A 17,902-nucleotide genomic window follows, 5' to 3' on the forward strand; every position below is an offset into this window, starting at 1 on the left:
GAAAGGAGGGCTTAGTCAGGGAAGGCTTCTTGGGGGAGATGTACCTTCAATAAGGCTTTGAAACGGGAGAGTAATAGGAGCTTACAATCTAGAGGGGGAAGCAGACAATATAAATATATAATTTATAATATATACTTTCTAGCTATTTTTGTAAGTTCTGTGGGGCTGAGAGTGGGGTGAATATCAAATGCCCAAAGGTCACAGATCCAAGTTCAGTTGGAAGCTTTAACGGGTCCCCATGGAGTGGAATTAAGGAACCCACCTGTGGATCTTGAAGATCCCATTTTCCCAGGTCCCCTGGATGAACCAGACAGGGTTCTTTCTCCTGCTTGTCCACCGAGGAACTATCCGGGGGGGCGTGAGGGTACCAGTTGCCGGCTTCTCCGTTTCTTGGACTGAGAAAGCGGGGGCGGTGTTTTTGCAGGTCTTCGTGGAAATGTGGCTGCACCACTACTCTCTGGAGATGTATCAGAAAATGCAGTCTCCTCACGCCAAGGTAACGTTCTGCGTTTGGGCATCCGGGGGCTCCCGGCCTAGATGGGCCCCGTCTGTGCCAAAGGGTGGGGGCCGTTCTTGTAAACGGAGGGGCCGAAGGTCCCCTCCACACCCCTGAGCCGTGGCAGGGAGACAGAATTAGTTCTTATTTCTCGGGGGTCCTGTTCACTCGCCCAGCTGCTGGGAGCCCTTGCGCGATCCCCTGGCTGGCTGCCTCAGAACCTTTCAAACGGCTCCAATGATTCCACTAGGAGAAACCCCCGTGGGTTTCATCCCTCTTGTAGTCAGCTTCCTGTCCTGGAGTCTGGCGAATAAAATCCATGGGTACAGGTAAAAGTTGTTTTGTGCCCCTATGTGCTCCAGCTGCCCGTGCATTGTCTGGTCACGGGGGGCCAGGGGAGACCCAGGGTTTGAGCGTGAGGGATCATTAAAGATCACTCTTTTTACCCCAGGCTCCTTCCTGCTTGGGCAGTGGCGTTTTCTGCCAAGGTAGCGGTTGACCCCTTTGGAAACAGGCTGTGAAGTGGCCTGTTCTGAGTCTGTGGCAGAGGGGTGTGAAATGAGTATCCAGGCGGCTGTCGAATATCCAGGCACAGAGTTTAGGGGCATTGGGATATCCACCTTCTACCCCCTGTTCCTCTGCAGCTCCCCTTTTGGCCATTCACTGCTAGCTGTTGCCTCCAAGAGAGCTGGCGGAAGGCCCTGAAGCTCTCCTCAGACGCCTGGCAGGGAGAAGGAGGGTGAAATTGAGTGTAAAATAAATCCCTGCTGAAGAGGCACTGGGGTAGAAAAGCCCCCGGACTGCTTTTTGCTGATAGATACCTCTCCCCGTGCATCCGGAGGAGGGCGGGCGGGTGGGTTTCGAGTCGGGGGTAGAGTTCTGAAGTACATTCTCGAAGCAGCGCACCACTCGTGGTGATCGAGCCAGCCAGAGGTCCCTGGAGTTCCCAGCAGCTGGGCGGACCCCCAGCCAGATGAGAAGCTTGCTTCGGGGAGTTTGCCTGCGTGCTGCATGCTATGTGCCGCATGCTGCATTCTGCAGCCTGAATGTGCGTTTCGCTCCAGCTTTGCCCTCGGCTTCTGCTCCTCCTCCTTCTACTCGCGGGGACCGGCAAGGGCCATTGTTTTCTCTCTGGAACTCTTGCTCGCTCAGTGAGGGGAGCACCGGACTCCACTGGGCAAAGTTGGCGGAGGATGAGAGGGGGTTCCCCTTTTCTGGTCCCTCCATACTGCCACCCCAACTTCGTCCCAGGGGCCAGTTAGGTCATAGGGACCGCTGGAAATAGAACGGGCACGTGCTGCCCCCGAGGGACGATGCTACATGGCAGGAAAGGCCTCGAGGCCTCTGCCCCAGCCAGGGGGATCTCTCAGAAGGTTTGGGTCATGTGAGCCACCAGTGTTCAGGAGACTGGTTTTAAGTAGAAAGGGGCTAGACCGCTGCTTAGGGCGAGCAGCAGTGTGGCCTAGTGGGAAGATCCCAGGCCCGGGAGCCAGAGGACTTGGGTTCAAGTCCCAGATTTGTCCCCTTGCCTGTTGTACGATCTTGGGCTAGTCTCTTCCCGGGGCCTCAGTTTCCTCATCTGTAAAATGGGGATTCACCACCTATTCTCCCTCCTCCTTGGACTGTGAGCCCCGCGTGGGTCCAGAGACTGTGTCCGACCTGATGACCTTAGAGTCTACCCCGGCGATCAGTACAGTGGCCGGGGCAGAGGAACCGCTTAACAGATTCAACAATTAACGAACGATCATTCGGATGGACTCGGCATGAAAAGGAAAAGAAATGGGATTTAGGAGATCAAAGGGGTAGCGAGAAGTCTCCTGGGCATTTAGCCGCACCGGCCTCCGGGTGGTAAGGGCGCCTGCCGGGAGGCCGTGGTCAGTGTTTTCCAGCTGGGACCATCACCCTCCTTCCAGGTGATGCCCCTGGGCCTCGGGGAATTAGCCGGGGGAAGTTGTATTTTCCCAAGAAAATACTTTCCCTCCTGCCTCCCTTGCCTGTAGGAGTGTGGTAAGCCGGCCGCGCCCCTCCGCACCACGCGTCCCGTGCGCTTCGATTTGCGCTTGCTTCTCACCGGCTTTACCTGCGGCCCCTCCTCGTCTCCCCCACCCCGAGCAGGGCAGCCACCCCAGCCGCCCTCCTGGCTTTCCATTCCTTTAACCCTCTGACACGTCCGGGCTCTGACGTTCATTCAGCATGGGCTGCCGCGGGCGATGCCGTTGGGATCGAGTGGGGAACGATGGTGGGATTTTTCGGTTCCCGCTTGGCTAAGTGGGGCCGTGTCCCACGAACTCTCCAGGCCAGAAGTTGTCCCTCCGTGACTCCTCCCTCCCCCAAACCCCCCACCCTTGCCTTCCCTGGAGAGGGCAGAGCCATGAATCGAATGCGAGAAGAATCCAGGTGGGAGAGGACAGCGTGTTTGTGCCACTGGCCTCGTGGGAGGCATGTGGGGGGATCGGTAGAACACGCCCATTGTAATTCATACGATTTATGTCACCTGCCTTTGCCTCCGGGGGGGGGGGGTGGGGGGGGGGGGGGGGGGTTGCAGCAGCCTCTTGAGCCAAACTTTCCGGTTTCCTGCAACCCTGAAAGATATCTCTCTATTGGTCAATTCCCAAGCCACGGTTTCTGGGCAGGACAGTTTGGACTTGGAAGATTTCATGCCTCGGGCACGATTTTCATTCTAGTTCCATACGTGAAGAGGATTCCCACTCCCAGGTTCTAGAATTTGGGAATTTACAGGCCTCCTTTTTTCCAGGAGTTCCCAGGCTGGGTTGCTGGACCATTTTGGTCCCTGTTCAGCAGTTTCTAATCTCAAAAGGCAGATTTCCTTCCAAAAAGGAGGCTGCTCACCTTTCCTGAATTTTCACCGGTCATTCCGCCTTAGCACTTTCAATTCTGTGGTCGTGGGCGGAATCTCTCACGAGATGTTCTCCCTCCGTCCGTCAACAGGGACCGGGTCCTTCTCCAAACGTGGCTTTAACAAATGGCTTTAGGGAATGGGTTCAAAAACATTATCGCTTCTGGCAATAGAGTCTATGACCTGCCATCTTTTCCCACATCCCACTGGGTTGATTGGATCTAAAGCTGATTTTTTAGGGAAACCAGGGATTAGAAGAGTTTCAGGGGGAGCACTCTCTTTTTCGGGAATGAGGCTACTGAGGGTTTGTGGTTGTCGTTGGAATGCGTTGTCACTGATTGTGATTTGGTTTTTGTTTTTGTTTTCTCTTTCCCTGGATTATGCTCACTTTTTCCATCCTTCCTCTCTTCCCCTCTCCACCCTCTCTCTACCTGTGCCCTGTCTCTTTCTCTTCTTCCCCTCCCTTCCCTCTTTTGCTTGCATGTTCTCTCCTGCTCTGTCTTGCTCTCTCTCATTTATCTCTTTCTGTCTCTCTGTCTTTCTCCCCCATTTCTTTCCCCTCCTCTTTATTTTTGTTGTCTCTCAGCTGGAGGCTCTCCACTACCGACTAAGTCTCTCCAACACCTTCCACAGTCTTCCTGCCCAATCCAGTTACCAGGCCCTCCAAGCATATCAAGTATTATCACCGTTTGGTTTCTGTTTCCTTTTTTGTCCTCCCCATGCCACTCGATCTGCCCAGTGCCTGGGCTGACCAGTGCTCCCGGCAAAGGGGCGGTCGGAGAGCCGACGTGTGGTGTGCAAGATGATTCGGGAGACCAATTCCAATCAGAACAAAAACCCGGAAACCTGTTGAACTCCAGGTAGAATGCAGGTCGGATCGTGCCTACTCGCTCTGGCTCGCTCTCCGAAGTGCTGGGTACAGTGCTCGGCACCGAGTTAGTGCTCAATAAGTACTCTTTATTGAAGGTGCCCCCCAAGTGGCCTTCCGTCTGTAGAATAAAGGGGCCGGACACCAAGTGGTGGGGTGCCTGGGGTTCGCTGTCAACACTGGAGTTGGATGGCAAGAGGGTCAGAAAGAACATCCAGTCAGTCACTCACAGCCCCCGACTCTTTGCCCAATGCAATGCCCAGAGCCTCTTTTCAGACCCGGAACCAGGCTTCCTGATCCTGAGTCGAGGTTGGCCGGAGACCGAGCTGTTCCAGACCCCAATGCTCCTGTCCCCCTGGCACGTCCTGAATTGTAGCATTGGGACCTGGGGCATAACTGGAATCTCCTTCATCAATCCATCAATCCAAAGCTCATCCTGCCCTGAGAGAGAGAACTTTGTCAGGCAATAAAGCCTGCACCTCACAACACTTTTTTCTGTGACGAAAGCATCCACGGAGTGGAGGGCTTTACTGCTTATCCATTACTTACTGGGCAGTTTAGGGTAGCCCTGAGACTCTAGGTGATTGGTAGTCTCTCGTGGGTACCTGAAATACAAGGGTATTATCTACGGAGCAATTACGATAGGGTTGGTAGACACGATCTCAGTCCGTAAGGAGCTTACAATATACTGGGTGCAGAGCACTGTACCGAGCACTTGGGAGAGTACAATCGAATGAGCTGAGACATTCCATGCCCTCAAGGAGCTGACTGGCACAGGGAGAGGCAGATGTCATGTAGTTTACTGATAGGATGAAGAAGAGAATGCAAAGATGGATGGGTGTGTGGGTGATTTGAAAAACAGCGTGGTCTAGCAGAAAGAACATGATCCTGAGTCAGAGGAGCTGGGTTCTAATCCTGCTCTCTCTGCTGATTGCTTCCTCTGTGACCCTGGGCAAGTCACTTCGTTTTTCTGTACCTCAGTTATCTGTAAAGTTGGGATTAAATCCTCCTCCCTCCAATTTACTGTGAACACCATATGGGACAGGGATTGTGTACAATTTGATTATCTTATATCTAACCCGGCGCTTAAAAACAGGTCTGCTGCAAGACCTTGGAAAGTCACGTAACTTCTCTGGGCCTCAGTTACCTCATCTGTAAGATGGGGATGAAGACTGGTAGCCCCATATAGGACTTGAACTGGGTCCAACTTGATTAGCTTGTGTCTATCCCAGCGCTTAGTTCAGTGCTTGGCACATAGTAAATTGCAAGTGCTTAACAGATGCCGTTTTAAAAAAAAAGGGCACGAGCCAGGGGTCAGAGACAGGAAAGAACGGGGAACAGTAAGTAGGTTGGCTTCAGAGGAACAAAGTTTGTGGGTAACGAAGAGAGGGGAAAGTGAGGGGGAGAGAGTGGTTGGGAGGGCCTTAGAGACAGGTAGCCATCGAAGGTTCTGAAGCAGGTTAGCGTCTCTGAGGTAAAGGACTCCCATGTAAGCACATTCTCAAGAAATTGGTCTGGCCAGTTTGATCAGAAAAGACTTTTACCCCAGAAATGACAATGACAATGGAAGGGGAAAAATAAAATGAGGTGTTTTGGAAGTGACGACTAAGAACCTTGCATCGAAAACTCTGCCGAGTGTTTTACAACGGAGACGTTTGTAGATCAACAAGAATTCAGGGCTTGGGGTGCAGGTCAGAGGACAGGCACCATCCCTGCCCTCGGGTTTATGGACTAGAAGGGGAGGCACTTTGATCAGTTTATTGAGCACATACTATGTGCAGAGCACTGTGCTAAGTGCTTGGGAGAGGACAATTGGACAGAATTAGCAGACCCCTTCCCTGCCCATAGCAAGCTGACGGTTTAGAGGGGGAGATGGACATTAATATGAACAAATAAGTAATTTATAATGTATAATTTAAAGATATGTGTGTAAGTACTGTGGGGTTGTGTGTGGAACAAATATCAAATGACCCAAAGGTGGCAGGATGAAGTGCCTAGACATATCAGGCAAAGAGGATCAACCGCCACTTGCCTTTGTTGAGGTGATTTTACGATTGAGTCTGGCGGTCCGGGTCGTGGAGTGTACCTCTGGGCCGCAGAATGGGTGAAGGTTATCCAGGAAAGCTACCTGGACATGGTGGCCAATCTAACGATCGTATTTTGATGCCTACTGTGTGCAGAACACTGTAGTAAGCTCTTGGGAGAGTATACTACAACAGAATTAGTTCCCTGCCTATTACAAGCTTATGTAAGTGGGGCTCCTCGCCCATTCTTGCTCCTTTCCTTGAGGCTTTTATTTATTTTTTTAAATGGTATCTGATAAGCACTTTCTGTGTATCAGCACTGTTCTAAGTGATGGGGGAGATGCAAGGTAATCAGGTCGGACACAGTCTGTGATCCACGTGCGGCTCACGGTCTTAATCCCCATTTTACAGATGAGGGAACTGAGTCCCAGAGAAGTGTCTTGTGACAGCAGACATCCGGTGGAGCCGGGACTAGAACCCAGGTCCTCACTGCCAGGCCCCGTGCTCTGACCACGAGGGTACGCTGCTTCTCCGCAGCTTGATGTGGCAGAGAGTCTAGGCCACTGCCTGGGCAAAGACAGGACGGAGTGGTTGGGAGTTGCGGAGCTCAGCTCTGGCTCTTTGTTCTGGGCCCCCAAGACTGAACATGGAGCCCTGCTTCTCGTACATACCCAGCTGGAGGCGGGGAGCATAGTGGAAAAGGTCGATTGCATCAATTTCATCCCATCGGGTCTTGGACAGGAAGGGGGCGGGGATGGCGTCGGGGTCATCTTGGAGCTTAACCCGCGAGGCCGAGATTCGCCTCTAAGATACGGGGGCATCGGAATCTGACAGGAGCCTTCTTTCGGCCTTTCCCTCCCGCCTGCCTTGGGTTTGGCATCGGGTCAGGAGTGTGGGGCGATCCGGTCCGGGTGAAGCAGAGGAGCGGAGCCTTGGAGTGGCCATTGGCTGGGTGTTCCTGGCTGGGGGCGGGCTGGAGTGAGCAGAGAGGTGGCCGGGGGTCCCAAGGCCCACCCAGCTGCTCAGCCGGTCGGCAGTCCACCGACGGATTCGGCCAGGCAGAATACCTGGGCCCCAGGCCCGGCCCTCACTCCTATGAGCCTCCCGGTCTCAGTTTCCCCATCCCACAGCTAGTCTGGTGGGCTCCGTCCTCCCCTCCTGATTCCCAAGGGAGCCCCCAACTCCGCCTCAGGGGTTCACAGTGGAGGGAAAGTCCTTGCTGCCCCTCTCCACCTGTGTCTCCGAACAAGTACCTTTAGCCTCCAGAGACTCATTCATTCATTCATTCATTCATTCAAACGTATTTATTGAGCACTTACTGTACTAAGCACTTGGGAGACTCCTCAAGCCCCCTTTCCAAACCCCCTTTCCACCCTCCCCTGAGGGGTGAATGATTCCCATTTGGCGGAGAGTGAGGGCCAGGATGCTCTACCTTCTACCTAAGCCTCAGGAGAGATGCCTTTTGGGTCCTTCTGCCCAGGACTCTCACCTCCACAGGAGGTGGAAATTAGAAGTCAGGAAAATGACATTAACGTACGTTTTATAATGTCGTGTCGGCCCCCCGCCCCCCCCAGCTCTCTGTAAGATGGGGTAGATTCTCTTATCGCAGGCCAAGGCCCAAGGCATTGTTTTATTCTGACCTGGGATGTGAGAAGCAGCGTGGCCTAGAGGATGGAGAACAGGCCTAGGGGTCTCAGAAGGACCTGGATTCTAATCCCGGCTCCACCACTTGTCTACTGTGGGACCTTGGGCAAGTCACTTCACTCCTCTGTGGCTCAGTTCCCTCATCTGGAAAGTGGGGATTAAGACTGTGAGCCCCATGTGGGATGGGAACTGTGTCCAACTTGATTTGCTTGTATCCACCCCAGTGCTTAGTCCAGTGCCTGGCACATGGTAAGCACTTGACAAATACCACTATCATTATTATTATTACAGATACTTTTTTTTAAAAAAAAAGGCTTAAATTGGAATAGGAATGTGACTTAGCTGGCCCAAGAAGGAAACCTCTCCGCCAGCTTCAAGACCTTGTCTAGAGATGGGCTAATTCAGGCTGCCCCAGAGGGCTGTGGGATCCAGGGCAAGCAAGCTGATCGGGAAGCGGGGAGGAGGAGAATGGAAGTTCTGCTCTAAATATCTTCCTCTCCCCTCCCATTCCACGAGTGCAGCAGCAGGACTCCGGCCAGGCCCAAGGCCTGACCCCTAGGTGGCTGGAGGACTTCAGATTTGCCCCCTTCCAGAGAAGGAAGGTTAAGGGGAGCAGTGTGTATGTGTGTGGAGGGGGGCCGGGGGCAGTGTTGCCCGTCTCCATCATACAATCATTTGTGCCCCCTTCCCGCCCTCCCTGTGTGAGGTGAGGCTGGGTAGTTATCCCACCCTGGGGACAGCTCCGTGCCTGTCCCACCATTGGGTACGAGATGGGAGTGGGCACAGTGAGATCCTTTTCCCATTTCCCCAGAGGGTGTTTTTAGGGCTTCTGGGCATGAGGCTGTCACACTAAAGTCCCCTCAGCAGACATGTTGGTGAATTTGCACGTAAATACGTTCGGGTGGAGACCGGCCAAGTGCCAATTATCTGTTGAAGAACCCTGGCACGGAGACCGTCCGCCCCACCGTCGCCCACGTTAATCAGCGAAGAAAGATGCCCAGAGTGGGGCCGAGCAGGAGGGGGGCAGTGGGTGGCCCACGGGAGGCCCCGAGGGTGAAGCGATCCAAACGGTAGCAAGCCCCCATCCTGGGCCCTCGGCACTTACTTATCCCACCCTCCTCCCACCCTTCTCCGACAGAGGTTAACATCACCTTCCCCCCCTTGTTTTGACCTTAGGAATCGTTTAAACCCACGGAGGAGCACGTACTGGTGGTGAGACTGTTTGTGAAGCACCTGCACGCCTTCTCCAACAGCCTGAAGGCTGAACAGACGCCTCCAACTGCCCATTCCCACACAGCCAGCCCCTTGGAGGAATTCAAACGGTTAGTCCACTCCCTGCCAGGCCAGGAACTCCAACGTCTGGGGATCACAGGGGCGGGAACTCTTAGGAGAGTCAGATTTTTCCCACACACACAAATGGTTTGGAGCTTTGTCAGGGTGTTCACCAAGTACCGTGAGCTGTCTCCACAGAGCACGATTCATAGCATCATATTCTAATGCCATTAGAGGGCCCCCCCCGCCCAAAAAGAGGATAGAGGCCGGGTGAGGCCTGGAGTGGGGCGGAGGGGCGGGTGGTTCCCCGGAGGTGCCAGGGCCAGCTCGAGGGACTGGCTCAGGTGCAGAAGATCTTGGGAGGGTAGGAAGGGTGAACTGCTCTCCCTGACATCCCCGTGTCCTCGGAGGGATGGCTGGAGGAACCTTCCAGGCCCGAAAAGTTTCCCCAGCCATCCTCGCTGAGGATGGGGTGAATAAAGGGAGGAAATCCAAGTTTGAAGGTGACGCAGAAGGGAGTGGGAGAAGAGGAAGTGAGGGCTTAGTAGGGGAAGGCCTTTTGGAGGAGATGGGATTTTATATGTTTTCATATGTGCTTTCATAGCTCTTATATGATAAGGGCCTCCCATTTCTGCCGGGGAGTTGGTCGGGTCCCCTGCTCTCTGGGTGGCTCATGGAGATTTGAGTTTGTTGCCATCTTGTTGCAGAGTGGTAATTCCCCGATTTGTCCAGCAGAAGCTCTACATCTTCCTACAGCACTGCTTTGGACACTGGCCCCTAGACGCCTCCTTCAGAGCCGTACGTATCACCCCACCGTCGCCGCCGCGCTTAAACCGGCACCAGAGCCAGCCCCGGGACCCCGCCTGGGCCTAGTGGGAAGAGCAGCGAGTGGCCCAATGGGTAGAGCAGGAGCCTGGGAGTTAGAGGACCTGGGTGATCAAGCGACTGCCGGGCGACCATGGGTGGGTTGTTTCTGGATCTCCTTTTTCTCTTCGGGAGAATGGGGATTCAATACCTCGTCTCCCTCCTCATTAGACGGGAGCCCCATGTGGGTCGGGGCCATGTCTGACCTGATGATCTACCCCAGCGCTTAGAACAGTGTCTGGCACATAGTAAGCACTTAAATACCACAATTATTTTGATTTATTATTAAATCAAGCAATAATAGGTAACAAGTAGCCCAAGTTGGCCCATCTAATAGATTGGGCCTCAAGCTTAAATGTTAGTCCTTACATGCTTAAATGAGAAGCAGTGTGGTCTAGCGGATAGGGGCCGGGTCTAGGACTCAGAAGGATCTGGGTTCTAATCCCCGCTCTGCCATTTATCTGCTGGGTGTCCTTGAGCAAGTCGCTTCACTTCTTTGCCTCAGTTCCCTCATCTGTAAAATAGAGATTAAAATTGTGAGCCCCACGTGGTACATGGACTGTGTCCATCCTGATTAACTTGTGTCTACCCCAGCGCTTAGTACAGTGCCTGGCATGTAGTAAATGCTTAACAGATACCAAAAAAAAGGGTGCCAATTTCTGGTGCCCAGGAAACCATACCTTGGTAGATGGGTTTTCTCTCTGCAGTCAGGATGCACCGAAAGGTGGAATAATTGCCTGGGGCTGGGGAGGGTCTTTAGCTGGAGACTGATCCCATTTTGGTGCTGGAACACTCCCCTTCCCCCACTTCCTGGTCTACTTCTTCCTTCCTCTGGGCCCTTTCTGCCCTCAGGATGTATGAGCTGGAGCCAGATTCACCCCTAATTCACCTCCCCTGCCACCACCCTGCCGTGGAGGAGCAATAATGCAAGAAAATAACCCCAAAGAGGATTGGAGTGCGACTCTTTGCTTAACCCAGCCCTGCTAGGTTATAATGGCACTTATTGAGCTCTCACTCAATGCAGTACACTGTGCTAGGTGCTTGGGAAGAGCGACAGTAGTAGCAAGAATGGAATTTGTTGGGCCGAATGCACTGTACTAGACGCTTGAGGAAGTATAGAAGTAGTAGAGTGGCATAGCATCAGAAGCCACGGGGCCTAGTGGAAAGAGCCCGGCCCTGGGAGTCAGGACCTACGTCCTAATCCTGGCTCTGACACTTGCCTGCTGTGTGACCTTGAGCAGGTCATTTCACTTTTCTGGACCTCGAGTGCCCTCATCTGTAAAATGGGGATTCAGTACCCCCTCTCCCTTCTGCTTAGACTATGAGCCCCATGTTGGACCTGATGATCTTGTGTCTACCCCAGTGCTTAGTACAGTGCCTGGCACGTAACCTACCACTTAACACAACACAGCACTTAGCAAATACTGCAGTTATTATTATTATTAGTAGAAATGGTATCTTTTGAGCATCCTCTGGACACATCGCATAGTAGGTGTTTGGGAAGAAGCAAACAAGCAAGGAAACCCATTCCCTACCCACAAAGAGCTTTCTCCTACCAGGGAAGATGGTAGTCTTTCAGATCAGCGTACATGGAGTTCAGTGCCTTTCTTGGGGTCACAAAGTCAAGCTGGAACAGAGTTCTTGCCCCCCCCCCCCCGGTGTCCCCTTGGCGGGGGAGTGGTCGCTCGGTAGTCCCAAAGACCCCCCTCAGATGAGTCCCTTGCGCTTCGGGATTCGGTGGGTTCTCCCACAGTGTCTCCCTCCCCACCAGGTCCTGGAGATGTGGTTGAGTTACTTACAGCCGTGGAGGTACGCACCCGAGAAGCAGTTTCAGATGGCCGAAACCCAGCCCCGCAGCGTCTCAGAAAGATGGTAAGCATTCCCGGAAGCTCCGTGAGATCCCGTGACTTGTGCGGGGATGGATTTCCCTCTGCTTCAGATCAATCCATCAATCTGTGGCGTCAGTGGTATCAGTCATTGCTGGAGGGCAATGTGGCAGAGGGCAGAAAATTCTTCCGTGACCAGGCCAGATGCCTGACACTCTGGGAGCTGGATGCTTCCTGGTTCTGTGGCATCTGAAGGGGACGGGTAGAAAAGAGGGGCCCGAGTCCAGCTGCGTTTCTGGTTATGTTGAACATCCCCCCCCCCCGGCCATTTCCCTCTGCGCTACCTCCTCCCTCCCAATCCAGCCCAGTTGTCTAGAGGGGCAGTCAGAGCTTCACTCTGGTTCTCTTTATCCCCCTGCCCAGTACCCTGGTAATTCCAATCAATAAATGGTCTTTATTGAGCACTTATTGTGCACTAGGTGCTTGGGAGAGTTCATTCACAATAGAGATGGTCGACACATTTCCCGCTGACAGAGCAGACAATCTAGAGGGGACACGGACATTAGAATATATCTAGTTAGAAGAGGAGGCAGAGTGTAAGGATATGGACAAAAGTAGTGGACTGGGGGTGGGGTATCAGCGCTTAAGGGGTACAGCTCCAAGCGCATAGATGATGCAAAGGTAGGACCAATAGGATGGGAGGATGGAGGGGTTAGGGAGGGAGGGCTTCCTGAAGGAGGTATGATTTTAGTAGGGCTTCAAAAATGGAGAGGGTCGAGGTGTAGGCCTACCGTAGCCCCACATCTTCCATTTTCTGCCCGCAACATCCTCCCCAGATGCTGAATTCATTCTCAAATCAAATCCTTCCCCAAATCCGAAAACGATGGCCACATTTAAGTCTTCATCCTCCTTGCCTTCCCAGGGCTCCCTTCGTGCAGGAGAACCTGCTGATGTACACCAAACTGTTCGTCGGCTTCCTCACCCGGGCCCTCCGGACGGACCTGGTCAGCCCCAAGAACGCCCTCATGGTATTCCGCGTCGCCAAGGTGTTCTCCCAGCCAAACCTGGCAGAGATGATCCAGAAGGGTAATTGGGCTGCTCTGCCTCCTGGAATGGGATGGAAGGATGGCCAGGGGGGAGGAGGTGGGGGGAGGGTGCAAACTCCCTTGATTTTGCGGGGAGAAGTTTCTTTTCGTTTGGGCTGGCGGGAGAGGGAAAGAAAGAGTCAGGGTGGCCCTTGGTCCGTGGTTGGCAGAAGTGGGCTTATGAGGTGGTGGTTTGCTTTGGAGCTCCCACCCTCAAGAGCGAGTCGCGTCTCCTCTTCTGTGGCCTGGCGGTGTCGGGAAGGCCTGAACGAGACTTAGGAAACAGCGTGGCCTAATGGGAAGACGTGGGGCCTGGGAATCGGAGGACCTGGGTTTTAATGCTGCTCCACCACTTGCCTGCTGCCTGACAGCTTGGAACGTGCCATCTAAGCTGAGAATGGCTTGGAATTTATTGGGAGGAATACCCTTTCAACCCTCAGGTAGTCGATCAGTCTATCAGTGGTATTTATTGAGCGCCGACTCTGTGCAGAGCACCTGACTCTCCTGGCAAAAGTGAGTCTCCAGGGCTTAGGTTTCTTTTAGGAGCTCATTATTGATTTTTTTAAAATATATCAATCAATGGCATTTATTGAGTGCTTACTGTGTGTAGAGTGCTGTACAAAGCCCTTGGGAGAGTACAATACAACAGAATTAGTGGGCATGCTCCCCACCCATATCGAGCTTACAGTTTGTGGTATTTAAACGTTTACTGTGTGAGATCATCAGGTTGGCCTCAGTCCCTGTCCCACATGGGGATCGTGTGAAATGGTGTCCTCCTGCCCAGTAACCAGAAAGGAAATGAATCCTGAAATCTCATGCCCTAGGAGAGCAGCTATTTCTGGAGCCTGAGCTGGTCATCCCTCACCGCCAACACCGAATCTTCTTGACCCCCAGTTTTGGCGGCAGTTACCTGTCGTCGTGGCCGCCGGCAATCACCGACGCCTCGTTCAAGGTCAAGAGCCAGGTTTCCAGCTTGGAGGGCCAGGATTGCCAGTACAAGCAGATGTTCGGCCTGGAAGTCAGGGACCTGGTCAGTCGGAGACACTCTCCCCGGGAACTGATTTTCCCCCCGTCTCCCGGAGTCATCTTGTGGGATGTAGTTACTGGGAGCAGGAAGGTCCAATCAGGTCCCTCGGGGAGGCTCGGGACACCCTGGACCTCTAAATGCTTCCGGGGAGGGGTGAGACAAGGACCCCCTCAAATTCTTTACCCCATCCTACCTGCATGCCTCAGCTCTTACTCTCAGCAGGCATCGAGCCCGTGCCAAGTTGCCTCTGGTTTGCCTGCTTTAGAAACTGATTGGGAGCCGGAGCTGGCAACCCACAAATCCTGTCGGGCTTGCTGGGAGCGATTCCACCCCTGCCCCTAGGGGGGAATCTTTACCTCAACTTTAGAGTCCAGAAGTTGCTTCTGCTCTCTGGCGCATCGGGGTCTCATCATCTCCTCCTCACGATTGACACTCCGGGCCTGCTTTTATGCCGAGCACGCTTCCCGGCTCGGGTTGGCCCACGTCTGGCGGCTTCAGTCACGCTCCCTCTCAACGGCCCCGCTTTCGGGTCTCTCACGGCCTCCCTGTTCTTGTTTGGTCTCCAGGTGTTCCGGCTCGCCCACATGATCGCCCAAGCCAAGCAGACGGCCAGGTCCATATCTGACCACTCGGCTGAGAACGCGGCCAGCCAGTCCTTCTTCTCGTGGCTGCGCTTTGGTTCGGTGGAGGTGAACGGCTCCTTCACGACCAACGACCTCGACGAGATGGGGCAAGACAGCATCAAGAAGATCGACGAGTACTTGGAGAAGGCACTGGAGTATCTGTGTCAGATATTTCGGGTACGGGGGTTCCGCGTTGGATCGCGTCTGAGACGGCCCTCCTTGTCCTTCTCCCCGACTTCCCCTTCCATCGCTCTGTAGTGGGCTGCAGGAAACCAGAACGTAGGGGCAGCACAGGATGAAAGCTGGCTCTCCAGCCTGGCGGGCACTTGTTGCTCCACTCCCAGCCTTCTCCCATGCACCCCAGTTCTGGTCCTGTTGAAGACCCTTTGCTGATGAGGGAAGGCCGGTCTTCTCGGAAGAGTGAAGTGAAATAAGGCCCTTTTCTTCCTGCTTGGGTCCCCGAGTTGGGCCCAGGAAGAGCGAGGAGTCTGCAGAGAGATGCACTGTCCAACCTGATTAACTTGTATCTACCCCAGCGCTTCAAACAGTTCCCTGCACATAGTAAGAGCTTAACAGATACCATAAGCAATAATACCCTTCCGTCCTGAGGGGAGAGCCCTGGGTCTGTAGGCTGGGTCTGTAGGCTGCGGGAGGGCAGGAGCCAGAGCAGCTGGGATCTTGAGGGGAAAGGGGTTGAATAGTAATAATAATTATGGTATTTGTTAAGCGTTTACTATGGGCCAGGCACTGGAGGCTTTTTCCAGGAGGCCAGAGGGGAATCCACTGTCCCCTTGCCCTGGCCTTCACTCCACTGGAAAAGGATGGGGGGAGGGCGGGTAGTTGGATCCAGTGGGAGTTTTCCCCACTGCAGGGAGGATGCATCTGGGCTCATTCTAGCCATCAGGAATATTTATCGAGAATGGACTTACTAAGCGGTTGGGAGAGCATCCTAGATTTAACAGACACGATTCTGGCCTTGGAGGGGCTTCCAGGGTAGCGGGGAGCCGGCTGCTAAAATGAATTTACAAGCAGAGGAAACAGCGGAGGTTGAGGATGGGCATGGCCAGGGGGCCCTCGGCTTCTCACGCGCCCTGCCTGGGCAAGGGGAGATGAGGATGTCTCGGTGTCTTTGAATAGTTGAACGAAGCTCAGTTGACCCAGCTGATGATGAGCACGGGGACGCCCCAGACCGAAAACGGAAAGAAGCAGCTCCCTGACTGCGTGATGAGCGACAACGGGTTACTTCTCACTCCTCTGGGCAGGTACCAGGTAAGCAGGCGAGGGGCCCCGCGGGCACTGCCAGTTGGAGCGGCTCCGTCCTACGGGCTCGGCGGCCCCGGGCGGAGGCAGGCAGGCGGACGGGTCCCCGGCGGGCTACTGGGTAGAAGGCACTGATGGAAAATATCCCAATGAGTCAGGTTAGGCCAGCTTTTTCATTCATTTTGTAGCAACTAAAGGTCAGTGGTCATTTGGTAGCCAAAGACAAAGTGAGGATGAGCCCATCCTTATATTTCCTGCTGGTCCCGCTTCCCTGGGTGACCAGCACCAACTCCCTCCCTCTAGTCTGACCCCTCCCCTCAAGTCATGCCACTCTGCCCCCGTTTGTTGTTGTCTTCATTATCCCCTCATTATATGCCAAGCTTCTTCATAATGGGCTCTGGGTCATACAGAAGACACTCTGTGGCCCAAGAAGTCTTCAGCAAGCATAGTGTTGGATTTCAAGGTTACTGGCGGCGGTCAGTAATTTATTGCTGCTAGGGTTGCTGATAATTTTGGTCTCAAGGCTACTGGTTGTTGCTAAGGTTGCTGATAAGGTTGATCCTGGCCTTGTCAGTTGCTGTTTTCCTGGGTGGAACTCAACCCAAATAATCAGAATACATATTCAGTGACAGTAAAAATAATAATAATGATGGTATTTAAGTGCTTATATACATGAGCAGGGTTATGGCCTGACCACAGCATCCCAGTTGAGGCAGAGAGGAGAGCCAACGGGGACCAGGCTCTCAGATGATCCCTCACTCTCCTTACCTTCAAGGCCTTATTGAAGGCGCATCTCTTCCAAGAGGCCTTCCCTGACTAAGCTCTCCGTTCCTCTTCTCCCACTCCCTTCTGCATTGCCTTGCTCCCTCTGTCTTACCCCTGCCCAGCCCCACAGCACTCATAATAATAATAATAATGTTGGTATTTGTTAAGCGCTTACTCTGTGCTGAGCACTGTTCTAAGCGCTGAGGTAGATACAGGGTAATCAGGTTGTCCCACATGAGGCTCACAGTTAATCCCCATTTTACAGATGAGGGAACTGAGGCACAGAGAAGTTAAGTGGCAGGGCCAGGAGTCGAACCCATGACCTCTGACTCCGAAGCCCAGGCTCTTTCCAATGAGCCACACTCATGTCCATATCTCTAATTTATTAATGTCTCTCTCTCCCTCTAGACTCCTTGAGGGCAGGAAATATTTCTGTTTACTGTTACATTGTACTCTCCTAAGCGCTTAGTACAGTGATCTGCACACAGTAAATGCTCAATAAATACGATTGAGTGAATGAATGAACCCCTCGGGGGGGGGGTTGGTGGGGGGGTGTGCCCTAAACAGGGGGAAAGGGAGTTGGTGAGCGACAGGGCCGAACCCGCCGACTGGCCTCAGAGTCCGGGATGTGTCATCTCCCCACTCCTAGATCATCAACGGCCTCCGCAGGTTTGAGATCGAGTACCAAGGAGACACCGAGCTGCAGCCCATCAGGAGTTACGAGAACGCCACGCTGGTGCGGCTGCTCTTCCAGGTGTCATCGGCAATCAATCGCAGGGTGAGTACCCGGGAGGGGAGCACGGAGTGGACAGTCGATCCCCCACCGTCTGGAGCCCTAGCTTTTTTGGGAGGCTTAAGAATAATAGCATTAGCGTTTTTCCACCAGCCCAGGGTGGGTTGGCTGTTGATGGGGGGTGCTTCTTTCTTAAAGACCCACAGCTAAGCAGCATTTATCCGGTACGGAGTGTGTAAAAAAAAAAAACAGTTATCACTATTACTGGTTCTGCTCTCCTCAGGCTCAGGGAGATTTTTTTTTTCCGTTTACATAGGCTCTCTTTGGTCTTCTGAGCCCCACGAATTTCTGTGCCCGGTAGATAGCGGTCCCGACGGGAACTGGTTTAAAATGAAGCCTTGAGAGCGAATTCATTCATTCAATAGTATTTACTGAGCGCTTACTATGTGCAGAGCATTGTACTAAGCACTTGGAATGTAAAATTCGACAACAGAGACAATCCCTGCCCATTGACGGGCTCACAGTCTAATCGGGCGAATGAGTTCTCCAGGAGAGTGG

General features: G+C 53.4%; 1 protein-coding gene across 3 annotated transcripts in view; it reads left to right on the forward strand.

Moving 5' to 3' along the window:
* SMPD4 (sphingomyelin phosphodiesterase 4) overlaps positions 1-17,902 on the forward strand; it is a 31,123-nt gene that overhangs the window by 10,822 nt on the left and 2,399 nt on the right. For 2 of the 3 annotated variants that reach the window (XM_029048999.2, XM_029049001.2), the window contains 10 exons: positions 425-496; positions 3,940-4,029; positions 9,066-9,211; positions 9,869-9,959; positions 11,797-11,897; positions 12,774-12,937; positions 13,761-13,966; positions 14,530-14,763; positions 15,724-15,855; positions 17,261-17,389. In XM_029048999.2, coding sequence (XP_028904832.1) covers positions 425-496; positions 3,940-4,029; positions 9,066-9,211; positions 9,869-9,959; positions 11,797-11,897; positions 12,774-12,937; positions 13,761-13,966; positions 14,530-14,763; positions 15,724-15,855; positions 17,261-17,389 — 1,365 coding nt within the window. The remainder of the gene's footprint in view (positions 1-424; positions 497-3,939; positions 4,030-9,065; positions 9,212-9,868; positions 9,960-11,796; positions 11,898-12,773; positions 12,938-13,760; positions 13,967-14,529; positions 14,764-15,723; positions 15,856-17,260; positions 17,390-17,902) is intronic. The other variant, XM_029049002.2, reaches the window with a different exon arrangement.

Source organism: Ornithorhynchus anatinus, chromosome 21, assembly GCF_004115215.2.
Source record: "Ornithorhynchus anatinus isolate Pmale09 chromosome 21, mOrnAna1.pri.v4, whole genome shotgun sequence".
NCBI lineage: Eukaryota > Metazoa > Chordata > Mammalia > Monotremata > Ornithorhynchidae > Ornithorhynchus > Ornithorhynchus anatinus.